Source organism: Amblyomma maculatum, chromosome 1 (genome assembly GCF_055883805.1).
Source record: "Amblyomma maculatum isolate TAMU_Amacu chromosome 1, ASM5588380v1, whole genome shotgun sequence".
In the NCBI taxonomy this organism is placed as follows: domain Eukaryota; kingdom Metazoa; phylum Arthropoda; class Arachnida; order Ixodida; family Ixodidae; genus Amblyomma; species Amblyomma maculatum.
The window spans coordinates 183581020-183597265 of NC_139344.1; the positions used below are offsets into that span (position 1 = coordinate 183581020).

At 52.8% G+C, this 16246-nt stretch overlaps 1 protein-coding gene across 1 annotated transcript; it reads right to left on the minus strand.

Moving 5' to 3' along the window:
• Positions 1–3450: 3450 nt before the first annotated feature.
• LOC146205080 (uncharacterized) lies at positions 3451–4068 on the minus strand. Its single transcript, XM_084605982.1, has one exon. The coding sequence runs from the start codon at positions 4066–4068 to the stop codon at positions 3451–3453; it is 618 nt and encodes a 205-aa protein (XP_084462108.1).
• Positions 4069–16246: the final 12178 nt, after the last annotated feature.

Below are 16246 nucleotides of genomic sequence, written 5' to 3' on the forward strand. Positions count from 1 at the left end.
AACAGCACTGACCAAGTGGTTAAGTAATTTCCCGTGTGGTTTTCAGGGCATCGGCTGCCTAGCACACCCTTACCACATGGTTCTGCGCGAGGATGCGACACCGGTAGTCCAGCCGGTGCGACGGGTGCCCTTGACGTTGCTCGAGCCCCTGCGAGAAGAGCTGGATCGGATGGAGCGGGCTGGCATCGTGGCCAAAGTCAGCGAACCCACTGATTGGGTGAGTCCGTTTGTTGCAGCAAGAAAAAAGGATGGGAACCTGCGCATATGTATTGATCCCAGGCGAATTAACGAGTGCCTAACGCGAGAACATTATCAAATGCCTAAACGAGATGACATTGAGGCTGAGCTTGCCGGGACGCCTTTTTCTCTCGCATCGACGCACATTCGGGGTTCCACCAAATCCCCTTAGATGAAGCTACATCAAAGGTAAGCACAATCGTAACACCCTTTGGGTGCTACCGCTTCTTGCGACTTCCCTTCGGCATTGCTTCGGCGCCTGAGGTTTTCCAGAGAACTATGAATGAAATGTTCGACCAGGCTCCAGGGGTCCGAATCTATGTCGATGACATATTCATATGGGGGCGGAGCACAAGGGAAGAGCATGATACTCGCCTCCGCACAACCTTGCAACTAGCCAAAAAGGCCGGCCTGACGCTCAATGCGGCGAAATGTAAATTCGGTGTCACAGAAATTGACTTTTTGGGTGACGTCATAAACAAAGACAGAATAAGACCTAACCCCGCTGACCGCACCATTAGGTGAAATGCCTCAGCCAAAGGGCAAAGCCGGCGTTCACAGAATGCTGGTGGTAGTGAACTACTTCGGGAAATATATACCGCATCTAGCGGAAAGGACGACGCTTCTACGAAGCCTCATTAAAAAAGACGCCCTTTTTTAATGGTCTGAAAACCACTGTAAAGAAAGCTGTCTGTGACGCGCTGAGCGGTCCGCCTTTGCTAGCCATTTTCGATCCTGCTAAAGAGACCAAGGTTGTTGCTGATGCATCGAAAAATGGGATTGGTTCTACCCTTCTACGGTGGTAGTTGGCGGCCGGTCGCCATGCATCACGCACAATGACAGAGGCAGAACAAAGGTACGCGCAAATCGAGAAAGAAGCAATCGCCATCGAAACAGACCCCAGATCGTTGATAGCAATTGCTTCGAAAGTCATTGGTGACATGCCATCAAGACTGCAACGATTTTGCAACGTTATGACTTCACTGATGACATCGACGTTCATGCAGTGAGCGTGACTTCGAGCTGGTAAGCAAGAAAATGTTTGATCGACTGGCAGAAGCGACAGCCTCTCACCTAGACTTGCAGACAGTGTTGCGGCAACTAAGGAATGAAGAATAAATTGAAGGCTGAATGAAACCTTTGGTCCTGAGTTATCAGAAGTTAGGGGTATTATGATGAAGGAGACAAAGGTCGTCATGCCGAAGAATATGAGAGCTGAAATACTGGGTCGCATTCATGAAGGTCACTTAGGCATAAATAAGTGCAAAGCGAGAGCCCGTCGCTTGGTATTCTGGCCGAGACTGAATACGGACATTGAAACCATGGTGAAGACCTGTTCTGTTCGTCGAAAATATATACGCAAACAAACAAGAAACCGAACCAGTGGTGCTTAGGCCGATCCAGACCATGCCTGGTAGAGGGTGGGTGTTGACATCTTTATGTACGGGGGAAACTCCTACCTGTGCGTGTTCGATGCGTTTTTAAACTTCCCTGAAGTCGAAAAGCTTACAGACACAATGACATGCACTGTCATTGCTAAGCTTAGCTCAGTTTTTGCACGGTATGGAATTCCGTTGGAAGTCTGCACCAACAATGATCCTCAGTTTTCATCCCATGAATTTGCTTTGTTCGCCTCTAGATACGACTTCAAGCATGTGACGTCCAGTCCGCGATTCCCATGGTCCAATGGTCTCGCCGAGAAGAGAGTCCAAATTGTCAAAAGAATTATGAAGACTGGCGAACTCAACGAGGACTTCTGGTTGGGCCTTCTCGGTTATCGCTTGACTCCACTAGCCGAAGGCCGGTCCCTTGGAGAGCTTCTTCAAGGCAGAAAGTTACGCACTCGGCTACCAGACTTCGTGTCATGCTCCAGTCAACAGAAGTCCCGGCGCCAACCCCGCCAGCAAAGGCCCTTCAAAGGAAAAAATCTGCCCGAACTCAAAAAAGATGCAGTTGTAAGAGTACGAGGGAATGCATGGGACTGCAAGGCTTGAGACATGGGCCTGGTGGCACCAAGGTCCTATCACGTCCTTATAGAGGACAAAGTGCTTCAACACAACCGACATCTTCTAGCCACACATGAGCCATTCCGAAGCGATTTAACGGAAGATGACTCTGGAAGCGAAGACATTTCCCAGGAAAACGTGGAAGCGTCGCAGTCTACAATACAGCCCACGCAATTTGTGCCAAGGCTATATACCCGACAAAAGAGACAGCCCAATCGCCTTCACTACGACCAGAATTTCTAGCAAGTGTCGCGTATTGTGCTCTCAGACGTTTAAATATTACACCGAGGAAGATGTATTGTATCAGTCGCGCATGCGCTCTAACCGTTATCATGCAGCCGCTTGTAGACTATATACTAGCAAGCAATCTCGAATAGACGCTCTTCTTGTTGCTTCCACGCTGCATGTTCGTTGTTGGACGCCGGAGCACCGAGATCCGCAGGGTTCATGTCAGAAGGAACGTAATGCCACTGTTCTGGACGTGTCAAGCTTCTGATGCGTTCCACTGTTACTGACACACGTAAAACATTCGGGTCTCATTATGTATGTAGCCTAGGACCGCCTTGCAGTCGGTATAGAAGTTTACAGCAGCAAGTCTCATGTTCATTTTTACGATTGATGAGCTCTGCTAGCTCTACTGCCAACACTGCACCGCAAAGCTCCAGCCTTGGGATGGTGTGTTCCGGATGCGGTGCTAGCATAGCTTCTCCGATGACGAACTCGACGTAGCGGCGCCATATGGTTATATCACTCTGAGGTAGGTCACTGCAGCCACAGCCTTGGTTGATGCATCTGAGAAGATGTGTAGTTCCTGGCGCTGTGCGGTGGTGAGTGAGGTAGGGACATAAGTGCGAGGTATGGCCAGCTGCTCGAGTACTTGTAAGGAGGCTTTCCAAGTCTCCCATGTGGCTCTCTTGTTATCAGGAAGTGGACAGTCCCAGCCGCATGTCTCGGCGACTAGCTCTCGGAGGAGGCACTTCCCTTGAATGGTGACTGGAGCAACAAACCCAAGTAGATCATACAGACTGCTCACCACTGATAAGACACCGCGCCGAGTGAATGGTTTTTCTTGGATTGGAGTCGTGATGGTGAAGATGTCCTTCGTCAGGTCCCAAAAAATTCCCAGACTGCGTTGGATCGGCGGTGCATCATTATACAGATCAAGATCCATCAAATCCTTAGCGCGGTCTTCTTCAGGAAATGCCTCTTACACGGTTGGGCTGTTAGAGGCTATTTTGTGGAGCCTAAGGTTTGATGCTGTCAGCATTTGTTGTGTGCGGCGTATCAGACTAATGGCTTCTTTGTTTGTAGAAAGAGACTTCAAACCACCATCGACATAGAAATCTCCCTCGACGAACTGTCTGACGTCGCTGCCAAATTCTTCCTCTCCTTCTCGTGCTGTTCTTCGAAGTCCATAGGTTGCAACTGCTGGTGAAGGGCTATTTCCAAACACATGAACCTTCATTCGGTACTCCACTATGTGATCTTGGATGTCGTTGTTGCGGAACCACAGAAATCTTGGATAATTTCGATGGTCATCTCGCACCAGGAAGCAGTAGAACATGTGCTGAATGTCCACGATTACGGCTACAGGTTCTTTCCGGAATCGGATGAGCACTCCAAGCAGGCTGTCCATCAGGTCTGGTCCAGTAAGCAGCGCACTGCTCAGTGATACGCCCTTAAACTGTGCACTAGAATCGAATACGACTCGCGTTTCACTGGGCTTTCGCGGGTGGCAAACACCAAAGATGGGGAGGTACCAGCATTCTCCATCTCGAAGCGGTGGGGCTTCCTCGGCATGGCCGTTCTTGAACATCTTGTCCATGAAGTTTATGAATTGTTCCCTCCATTCTAGTTTCATCTTCAAGGTCCGTTGGAGAGAAGCGAGACGTGTCTGGGCCAGGTTCTTGTTATTCGGAAGCCTAGGTCTTGGGGAACGGAAGGGAAGAGGCGCTACCCAACTGTTTGATTCGTCCCGTGAGAACTCGCCATTCATTATCTTCAAGAACTTCCTGTCCTCCACGGAAAGGGAAGGTCTGTTATCATTCGTAGTCTGGAATAGCGTAAATTTCGGCGATTCCATTATCATAGCTGTCGTTCTTAACAGCATGCTGAGCAGGTTGGAAGCAGTGTATCAACTCAAGAGTGCTTGCGATCTTCTCCAATTGACCGGGAAGTGATTCTGGCATGGCTCAAAAAGGGAGGGACGTCCATTTTCGAGGACGTTTGTCTTGAAGTTGTTGACAGAGTCTGGTGTGCGGCTTCGACTTACGCAGACATTCCCTACGATAACCCATCCCAGGTCGTCTCTGAGCAAATGGTGCATCAGCTGGCCCATTGCGCTGTTGTCGAACCTTGTGTAATCTGAGGATGTCTCTCCCGAGAATTTTGGCCTCCGAGTCGAAACAAGGAATAAATCTAGCTACAGATATGTGAAATGAGGGTGATGCAAAGCCGCTTCCGGTGTAGGAATCTTGTTCCTGTTGTTAGGCATGTCGTTGCACTCCATGAGTGTTGGTAAGGGCAGCTTCAAGGAGTCGTGAATGTCTTCAATGAGAAATCCGAATGCCCTTCTTCCAACTGCTTCCGTAATTCCAGCACACGTCCTTAGAGTGTAGGCAGAAGTTTGTCCATTAAAACCGAAAATGTCGAAGAACTCCGTTCTTGCAAGGGACCTGTTGCTCTGGTCGTCTAGGATGGCATACATTTCTGCAGTCTTGTGAGGCTGGCTCGGATGACTGACCTTAACCAAAGAGATCTTTGAGCACGACTTGTCACTGTAGCCTTGTCCGCACACTTCTGTACAATTGGACGATACTTCAAGTGAGGAATCCTAGTCTCCTCTGGCATCTTCAGTACTGTGCTCAAGGACAGAAGGCCCATGGGTGACGTTTCCTGCGTGGAGTGGTGTGGCATGACTATGGCTACCACAATCGGCACACTTGAGAACTATTTTGCAGTCTCTTGCAAAGTGGTCTGTAGAAGTGCAGCACCTGAAGCAGATCCCATATTCTTTCAGCAGGAACTTCCGTTCCTCCAGGGGCTTTTCTCTGAAGGCGCGACACTTCCGGAGAGGGTGAGGTTTCTTGTGCAGAGGACAATGCTTGGTTGCATCCTGCAGCTATGGCGCGTATGGGGGTGGATGCTCAGTGCCCCCCCCCCCCACGTCAGTCAGTTGGACTGAGATGGGTGCTCTTCTCATGCCCTCATTTGTTGCCCAACTGTATGCTTTTGGGAGACTTGAAGGGGTGCTACTTGCTGAGCTCAATTTGAAGCTGGGGTCGTTTCTCATTTTCGCCTGGTCCCTGACAAAGCTGGAGAAGATCAAGAAGGGGGGAAAGGCGACCTGATGATCTTGCTTGTACTTGGGGCCTTTTGTGATCCACATCTCCTGCAAGCGGTGTGGCAGCTTTTCTATGATGAGATTTACCCCTCTTGCGGTGTCCAGATAAGCTAGCCCAGTCAAGTGAGGGTCCTCTTTTGCAGCTTCAACTTCAAGAAGCAGATCTCCAAGCTCTCTCAATTTATGGGTGTCTTTCTCTGACAATCTGGGGAAGCTTGAAATTCTCCTGAAGATTGTCTCTTCTATAATTTCCGGGCGGCTATAACATTCCTCGAGTCTTTCCCAGACTATCTTTAGCCCGGCTTCCGGGTTGTCCACGTGCACTGAACGTAGCCTCTTTGCATAGCTTGGCAACTCTGTCCCAAGCCACTTCACAAGAAGGTCATGTTGCAATAATACGGAAAGTTGAGCTAGTTGGTACATGATTGCCTCATGTTCCTCGCTTGCCGTGGCTTCAAGAGTCCGTGTCATTCCCTTGAACATAGATTTCCACGACCGGTAGTTTTCAGGGCAGTCGTCGAACTTCATAAGCGCGGTACTCACAAGATCGCGTCGAATCAGATACTTCGCCATGGCGGTCAGCTCCGGAGCATTAGCTTGATCAGCTTGCTGACTCGCAAAGTTCGGCGTGACCCCTTGGTTGCGAGCGCTTGATGTGTATGGAGCGTGGCCCTTAGGTGCCGTTGTAGCGTTCCGAGAGATGTGGTGCTCCCCGCCGTCATGCTGCTGCAATTGCGGACGCCGGTTGTTGCGCACGTGAGCCTGGTCAAGTACGTAGTCCAAAGTGCTTTAAGCGCGGTCTTCGGATGCCTCGGAGACAGTCCGACAGATGTGATGCTCCCCGCCGTGCGTATCTACGACAGCTTCCAGGACCTCGGCTAGTGCTTCCGCAGCGGCCGCTAGCCTTCCAACTGCATAACTTTGTGGGGCCCTGCACCACGTATCCGTAAGGCCCGTGCGCGTCGCGCATTCGAAGGCCGCGCCACTATCCCAATGCCCCCTGCGCGGTGCCTGTTTCACTCTCCCCGCTCGTTCGGGGATAACCGGTCCCGCGAAGCCTCGCGCCGCCGTCGCTCCCTATTGGTCCCTGCCTCCTCGTTCCTGTTTCGCTCCTGGCGCTCTCCACGGAAACGACCCGCAGCCACCCGGACGACGACCTAGCACCGACTTCGACGATCCCTGTGAGATTAAAGATGTTTGTCATACGGCCCACTGTGTGTTTGTCGTACGCATCCCTCGGGCAGAGGAATCGCCCACAACTGGCGCCCAACGTGGGGCTGAATTAGCACCCATGTGGACGATTTCTCTGCCAACGTGGCGGCGCACGGCAACACGACGGGCCGGTCCTTTGTATGTTAGGCGCGACGCTATTTTGAGTTTAGGGCTATCGTGTGTGCAGATGACGCGGATTGCAATATAGTAGTGTTTGTACAGTGTTTTAATTTTGTTTTGGGTTATGTGTGTGTTTTTTAGTGTCGGGCGGTTTGTGTTTTAATTTTTTTGTGCATATGTTAGTTTTATGAAGTGTTTAGCCTTTGTGACTAGCCTCCTGACGCGGGCTAGGTGGTAGTAGTGGCGTGCAGCAGTTCTGCGGCACCCGGCCGGCCTTAGTTGTTAAGTGCAATGCCTCCGAGAAAAGACGTGCCAGATAGGGCCGCCGCTTCGGACGCCAGTGCGTCCGGAAGTGAGGTGAGGGACGCGGTAGAGTCTGCGCAGGCTACCGATGCGGCCGCCCTGATGAGGCAGATGAACGAAGTGTTTGTCGTGCGCATCCCTCGGGTAGAGAAATCACCCACAACTGGCACCCAACCACCGACAACACGGTTCGGTGGCTAGCGCCAACCAAGCCACAGCTGCGGCGACAGTCTCGCGTCCGCGGATAAATGTAGAGATTCCCTCCTTTTCCGGCTACACGGACGTGAAGTCAGTCCACGAGTTCTTGCAAGAGCTCGAGGATTATCAGACGGCACTGGGTTCCCCAGACGACGTGGTGCTAGCGCAGGTAATCCCCGTGGCACTTGTTGAGAGCGCGGCGCGGTGGAGACGCTGCCAGCCGGCCTTCCAGTCGATGGCAGACTTCACAGATCGCTTCCGCGCCGAGTTCTTGCCGCCCGATTACGAACGCCGGATGCTTGAGGAGCTAGCGTTGCGCACACAGCACCCAGAGGAGAGCCTCCTCGAGTATGTACGCGCAATGCAGGAGCTCTACAAGAGGGCAGATCCCACGGCAACCGATCTAGAACAGGTCACGCGCGTGATGAGGCAATGCCATCCGCGCTTCAAGCTGTATTTGCGGGGACGTGGTTTTGCAAACCTCGAGGCCCTAGCACAGGAAGCGAAGGTAGTACAGGCGGATTTACTCGCTGAATTGCGCTACCAGCCACCCCCCAGGCCAGCCGAATCGCTAGAGCCGCGATGCGCCTGGGCCGGAGGCCAAGACTCCGTGCCGCGCGCCAGAGGCGCAGACGTAATGACGGTAGGGCAGGAAAGGCCAGCGGAAGGCTCCGCGATTCCTCGCGCTCTTGACCCGTATGCGTTCGAGCAGCGGCGTCGAGCTGGGCTCGCCAGCGACGTCCGCACAGGCGCGGAGAGAGAGGAAAGACGTCCCCAGCCGCTTCGTGGAACGCGGCATCCCCCGACCGCGCGGCAGGTGAACGATCGGCTTTGCTGGAATTGCAACCAGCCGGGCCACGTGGCACGAGAGTGTCAAGCAAGGCGTATGCATGGAAACGCGGACCGCCGGCGGCCATAATTGGTAACACCAGCCTGTCGCCGTCGGCGGGAGAATTTCGTGGTAGCCACGGCGGAAAATGGGAAATGTACTCCCACGCCGCGTCACCGGGCGACCGCCCCGGGAGCGCAGAGGCTTTTGTCCCCCTCGCCTGTAGAGCGCAAGGAATGTTGTCGCGCTCGAGCCCTTTTATGCTAGTGCGGTTAGCTGGTCAAAGCTACTCGGCACTCATTGACACGGGCTCAACTCTGTCACTGGTCGGTGATGATGCGTTCGAGGCCTGCCGTAGATGTAACATCCGTATCAGGCCAGCAGAAACCCCTTTGAGCTTAGCAGCAGGGACGACAAAAGCGAAAGGAGCGGTGCGTCTGGTCCTGCGTTTTGACGGCAGGAAGCGGAGGCATCGCTTCGTCTAACTGCCCGGCTTAATTAGCCATACCAGTTATTCTGGGAAGATATTTCTTTCGAGCAAAGGCATTGTGCTTGACATGGGGGAGAACGGCTATCGCTACAGCCCCTTCACCCCCCTCATTCCCTTTGTTAGCGCACCCAAACATGAATGCGTCGCTGAGCGAGCGAGCGTCCACGCTTTTGTGGCAGACAGCTCCCCCGCGACACTGAATGGTAGCCCATTAGAAGCAATTATCGCGTCCTTCTCAGGAACCGGTAGTCAGCGCCGAAGGCTCGTGGAAACTTTACTCCCGTTTTCGGATTGCTTCACAGAGAAACCAGGCAGAACCGACTTGCTTCAGCACGAGATCGAAACGGGTGATGCGCGCCCTTTCAGATGTAACCCGCGGCCGTTAAGCGCGCATAAGAGACAGCTTCTCGACAGCGCCCTTGACGAGATGATTGATACCGGCGCGGCGAGACCCTCACAAAGTGCCTGGGCGTCCCCAGTGGTTCTAGCGCCAAAGAAAGATGGTTCGGTCAGGCTGTGTGTTGATTATCGAAAGCTCAACTCACTAACGCCTACGGTTGCGTACCCTTTCCAGTCGATCGAGGCTGTAATGTACGCGTTAGGGAACGCAAGGTTCTTCACAGTCCTGGATGCAAGCAGAGGGTACCTGCAGATTGAGGTGGCGGAAGGTGACATTCAGAAAACCGCCTTCACCTGTCACCGCGGGCTCTTCGAATTTAATCGACTCCCGTTTGGTTTGTCTAATTCACCGAGCACGTTCATGCGATTGATGGACATCGTGCTGGGCGACGTAAGGTTCAACTACGCGATGGCGTACCTCGACGACGTCGTGATATTCTCACAGTCGTTCGAAGAGCATCTCATTCACCTGAATTCCGTTCTTGAAAGAATGAGACGTGCGGGTATAATGATCAACCCAAAGAAAGTGCAGTTGGCATCAAAGAGAGTGAACCTCTTGGGATTTGTGGTTGATGATGGCACTTTGAGACCGAACGATGACAAACTGCAGGCAATTCTGAACTACCCCTGCTCGACGGACGTGAAAAGCTTGCAGAGGTTTTTGGGAATGGTTGCCTTTTACAGACAATTCATCCCTAGTTGTTCAGAGCTCGCTAGGCCGTTGAACCAGCTGTTGCGGAAAGGCTCGAAGTGGGTCTGGGGCAAGGAACAGAACGACGCTTTTGTTGCCTTGGCTCGCGCGATAGCGAACACCGCTAGTTTGCGCCTCCCCGACCTGAACAAGCCGTTTGTCTTGCAGACAGATGCTAGTGATGCCGGTGTAGGAGCTGTTTTGTTGCAGGAACACGAGTGCAAGCTGCGCCCTGTCGCGTTTGCTAGCCGCACGCTCACATCGGCGGGGCGGAATTACTCCGTGACCGAAAAGGAATGCCTGGCGATAATGTTCGCATTATCAAAGTTCGACATGTACCTAGACGGAGCGGTTTTCACCGTGCAGACAGATCACCAGGCACTTTCGTGGTTAAAGAGGCTGAAAAACCCCGCAGGCAGACTCGCGAGATGGGCGCTGACGTTGCAAAGTTACGCGTACGCCATTGAGTACCGCCGGGGCAGTATGAATAAGGTGGCTGATGCTTTATCGCGCGCACCGTTGAAGGCTGGCAGAAGCGCAGAAAAGGCGCAGACCAGCATTGCTGAAAGCGGCGTCGCCGCTAGTGGAGAGGAGAGGGCGGACGCGAGTGTCGCGCCCTGCGTAGTTAAAGAGAGAAAGGAGGCGGACAGAGTTGCCGCGCAGCAGCTGGTGGCGGCGACTACTCGCCTGCCAAGAAGCGAGGCAGAGAAAAATCTGTCATGGGGAGTAGCGGTCAGTAGGGAAGAGCTAATTGAGGCCCAGGAAGCAGACGGTCTATGCCAGCGGGTGCTGACAGGGCTTGCGAGTAGTGCAGCTTGCACCGGGAACGCTGAGGGCAAGTACGACGCGTATCTGCTGGGCGATGACGGCTTACTGCTCCGCTACATCCCCCAACTTGATGAGGAAGAGGCGATTGCATCCCCCTTCCGAGTCGTGGTCCCGAGGAAGTTGCGGAAACGATTCCTCCAGTACTTCCATGACTCAGCGCTGGCAGGCCATGGCAGCGGCAGTAAGACTTATGACAAGTTATGCCGTGTCGCGACCTGGCCAGGTATGAGAAAGGATGTGCTGGGTTACGCCCGTACATGTCCTGTTTGCCAGGTAGCCAAGCCTCGGGCGGGGAAACCCGCTGGCATGATGAAGCCGGTAGTTAGCAACTATCCGTGGCAAGTGGTCGCGTGCGATATCATGGGACCCCTCCCTCGCTCCGCGCGCGGACACCAATATATCCTGGTAATAACGGACCACTATTCCAAGTGGGTTGAGGTTTTCCCCCTTAGGAAGCTTGTGTCAGAACGGATTTGGGAGAAACTGTTGGAGACATTCACTCGTTTCGGTTTCCCTTCCGACCTGATTACAGACAATGCCTCGTATTTCACAAGCAAAGTCTTTGTTGATTCCTGTCGGGCGCTTCAAATCCGCCACAGGAAAACGAGTCCCTACCACGCTCAGAGCAACATAACCGAAAGAGTGAATCGGAATGTTAAGAGTATGCTGGTTGCGACGACCGAGCAGCACAGAGATTGGGACGCACGGCTGTCCGAACTGGCTTTCGCCACTAGAACAACCATGAACAGGTCGGTGGGTATGACACCTGCTTACTTGAATTTTGGGAAAGAGATCGCTTTTCCGCTAGAGAACGCCCTACTTGACGCGGCGGGGCCCGCGTCCCCTCCGCTTACGCAGTACGCGGCAAAGCTCCGCGAGCGCCTTGAGGCAGCACAGCGCGCGGCTCGTTAAAACCTCGATGTCGCGCGCATGGAGCAAGCGGATCAGTACAACAAAGGTCGTCGTCACGTCGTTTTCAACACGGGCGACTTGGTACTGAAAAGAACGCACCCGCTTAGTAACGCAGCGCGTGGTTTCGCCGCGTCGCTAGCGCACAAGTGGGTTGGACCGTTCGAAGTTACGGCACGGACTACGCCACTCACCTACCAGCTCCGGTTGTTGGTGAGAAACCGCTGGTCCGGTGCACGTCGCAGACTTGAAAGCTTACCACCTTCGCAAGGACGATAACTGCGAAGCGGGGGAAGCTCAAAGCGATGCTGCGATCTCCCCCAAAGTAAGGCGTACAGGTAGCAACCCGGTTCGCAACCGACGCTATAACCTAAGGCCAAGGTAGTGCACTACTTTGTCTAACGTCTTTGCTTCTTTCAGAATGCATTCTGATAAGATTTTGCAGCAGCCAGATGAACCACCGTCGCTGGGGCGGGAAACCGCACCCAGCGCATGGTTCCAGGAGGGGACACATAAACAGGGAGTACCCCCTAGTTTATAGTGATTTGTGGCCCATCATTGTGACCAGCGCGGCCATGCTGGCCGTCTTCAACGAGTCTGGATTGGAGCCCGCTGCCCAGGCCTGGAGTACGGGCCTCAGGAAGCCAGGTGTGCCCGGGGCGGAAACGCCTGCTGCAATGTGCATCCAGCACGGCGCCGCGTGGACAGGGGTCAACGATGTAGAGCAGCAGCTCAGGGCCGCTGCCAGGCGTATCCGTGGCCGAGCCCAGCTGCGCTGTGACCCCGAGGATGTGGCCGCTGCCGGAGAGGGACCAGTCGGAACAGTCCTGCCATGCCTGCTGCTTCTCCCGTCACACGAACCAGCTGAGAGGGCATCCCGCCAGAGCCAGGCGACAAGCCTATTTTACGCCGACCCGGGCTTGGACATGGACATGGCCCGGCTGGTGGCGTAGCCCGGGTCGGACGCTGAGGGGGGGGGGAAGATGTGGGGCCCTGCACCACGTATCCGTAAGGCCCGTGCGCGTCGCGCATTCGAAGGCCGCGCCACTATCCCAATGCCCCCTGCGCGGTGCCTGTTTCCCTCTCCCCGCTCGTTCGGGGATAACCGGTCCCGCGAAGCCTCGCGCCGCCGTCGCTCCCTCTTGGTCCCTGCCTCCTCGTTCCTGCTTCGCTCCTGGCGCTCTCCACGGAAACGACCCGCAGCCACCCGGACGACGACCTAGCACCGACTTCGACGATCCCTGTGAGATTAAAGATGTTTGTCATACGGCCCACTGTGTGTCGTACGCATCCCTCGGGCAGAGGAATCGCCCACAACTTTTAACTCTGTATCCAGCTCGGCTTTCTTCCGCTCGATTGCTGCAGCTGTGCTCTTTTCCTGCTCTTCGAGTCTTGCTTTTTCCAACCTCACAGCCGCTCCTTTCTTAGAGATGCTTGCACTCGCGCCGCGGCGGCCTCCGCCCTTGCTCTGGCGGCGAGCATGCTCGGCGTGGTCGAGGCGGCCGAACGCTCTGAACGAGCTGACCGTGACAAATGCCGTGACTGTAGAGAGCTTTCGTTTTCTGAGAGCGTACAAAGAGGGGTTGGTCTGGACTCACGTGAGCAGGGGGCGACTTGCGGTTGGGAGACGCCATATCGTCCATGACTGCGACAGTTCGTGTTGAATCCGTGTGACAGGGTAGCTGACATTACGCGAATACGCTGTCGCCAGACAGAGTCGACCAAATGTTTCCACAGTGTGAACCGGGCTTAACGCATTGCTGCCGCACGTAACGGACGAGGACAACCTCGACGTCGCCGCCTACTTGCAACGTACAAAGGATACCCGACAACTCGCCCGGCTGCACATTAAAAACCAGCAACGTACCGACGTCCGACGATACAACTGTACTGTGATGACGCAGAGTATAAGCCAGGAGACCCAATTGCAAGTGTGGGTTTGGATGCCAATTCGCCGCCGTAGACTCAGTGAAAAGCTTTTACGCCGATTGTTTGGCCCTTACAAAATAAGGTCCTGTGCCGAGTTGGACAATTGGACTACGAGGTCAGTTCTAACTGTGCCACAGCATCCCAGCAGCGCCGTGAGCACCTAGAAATTAAGCATGTAGTACGCCCTATTACGCGCGCTAAGGGCCCCCGATGCTTTAATTTCTAACTTTTTTCTTTAGCTTTCTCCGTTTGTTCTGGAAGCATCAAGGCAATGCCTTTTTAAGGGGGGAATAATGCCCCGAACCATTCAAATCTTTCCAAAAGCTGCCGGCATGCGGCCTTGTTCGCAGCCGCATTATATATTCCACACCCTATTTATTCTTACAGGCCAAAGAAAGAGAAGCGATCAACTCCATTATTCGGCAGTCCTTCAAAACGGCACTCGGCCTTCCCATTAGCACAGCTACCGAAAAACTCATGCAACTGGGAATACATAACACACTAGAAGAAAAGACTGAAGCACACCTCACGGCGCAGTATGAGCGACTTACCGCAACATCGACCGGAAGACAGTACTACTACAAAAGACTGACATACACTACGTGGGTAGACACTCCCAGGTAATGTTGCTTCCCCGTTAATACACAAAATACTGGAAGTCCCTCCACTACCTAAAAACACACGCCCAAAGTTTCACCTGCAGTGTCGGGTAGCTAGAACCCAATCATTAGAGAAAAACTATTCTAATCTACCACAAACGACGTATGTCGACGCGGCAGAATACGGGATAAGAGAGCCTATGCCCTGGCACTAGTCGATCACATGTATCACAAAATTCAGCTACAATAAACGAAGCACGAACCCCAAGGAGGTAGAAGAGGCAGCTGTAGCTCTGGCGATTGTCAAGACGAAATCCAAATTCATCTTTAGAGAACCGAAAACAGCCATTCGAAATTTCGCAGTAGAATTCATCAACCAGCAGCCAAATTTTTGAAGGCTTTTGATCACTCTAAAAATGCACATTCGATCAAAATTTTGTGGGTCCCCCGCACACGAGTATCACCCTGGAAACGAGGCGGCGCACCAGTATGCCCGAGGATTCGTCATAGGCCGGGAGGTGCGTTATTCTGAGCTAAGATCGGCTCGCGAGAGGGACGTACCCCACGTACAAAGAAATTACTAATTGGTATAAAAAACAACAGACTGATATCCAGAACCCCACCCTACATTCAGCAAATCACAGCAAATACTGCTCAAAAAACTTGACAAATACGTGCTTTAATCCACATAAATTAGCACAATGGTATCCAGGCGAATACAGCCCACCATGTTACTTTTGCGGTGATCAGAGGGCAGATCTAAAACACATCATGCTTAAATGTGGAACCAGCGCCTGCACATTACCAATTCAGAACAGTGGAAGGCCGCATTGCTTAGCTCTGATCCAGGCCGGCAACACGCCATCACGGTCCTGGGCCAAGGAGGTCGTCGAGCGTTATCGAGCGACGACCACCCCTGTGGCGGCTTGAGGTGAAGCGCACTCTCACGAAGAAAGAATACTCCAATTTTTCCTCAACATGGCCTCCGATATAATTCCCGCGGAGGTGATTTCGGAAGCCATGTCCTCAATAAAGTTTCCTCCTCTTTACCACTTTTGATTGTGGCGCACGGACCGAGTTTGTGCTCTTTGTGCATGCTCGGTATCGCGGAACGCCCCTTTATCGCTTTCATTGTAGCGCGAGATGCACCGAGATCAATCTGGAATGATCGCTGGCAAGCACAACCGAAATTTTTCAGTATCCCTTGGCTGGTTTATTTAAGGCCTGTTCGATTCAGCTGCACTCTTTGCACCAGTTCCGTAAAGTTCTGCGGCGGTGCCGCAAGCGTCCAGCACCAGTTCCATAAAGTTCAGGTGCAGCATCGGCACCAGCTACTTACAAACAAATGGTAGAGTGCAGGCCGGGCCGTCTGCTAGCCTTGGCGTCGCCAACAAGCTGCGGCCGGCTGTGTGCAACATCGCGTCAGCCGACGCTCCGGTTAACTTGATGAATTTTCAAATAGCACATGACAACGAAGTTTTGACATTATCCAGCCGCTATGCTTTTGCCTTGTGCTTTGTAATAAACGGCAGTTGTCAACGAGAACACGATCGAGTACGTCAAGGTATCAGCTACGCATACTCAAGAAGTAGACACACGCATGCTGTGTGATGCATGCTGATTATATATTTCAATCATGACCATGTGCGCAGGGAATCCGAAACCGAGGGGGCGCCCCCCCCCCAACCTTCCCACTGCTCACACTAAAATAACTTTGATGAGCGCTCAAATTCTAGGACGTTAAAATGTAGACTGTGTTGTAAATGAGCTAGCATGGACTGTCACCATTTTCTTTGCGTGAGCTAAATACTAAAAAAAAACGTATTGAATGACTGGCCACAGTTGAGCAAGAACCAGGGGATTGAAACAGGCCGTGCGCAAACTTCCTTAACTGGTGTATATTTCATTTTGAGCGGTTGATTTCTGCTCTAAAATGAAGTGCTTTTATTACTACTTCTTTGAATTAAGGTTTTGTTTATATATTTCATACCAAATGAAGGCATTTTTTCATTTCTTTGCCTAAGTGTCGTTCGCTGGCGTGAAAATTGACAGATTGCAAGAATAGGGCACCCTTGAGCCAACAATTTCTTCTCGCAAATAATCTGAAGGCAAGTTGTTGGGACCCTTAAACATGCACCTTTTGTTGGCTCCCT

Coding starts and splice junctions, on each gene's coding strand:
- LOC146205080 (XM_084605982.1), bottom strand. CDS start 4,068: ATGGACAAGATGTTCAAGAACGGCCATGCCGAGGAAGCCCCACCGCTT.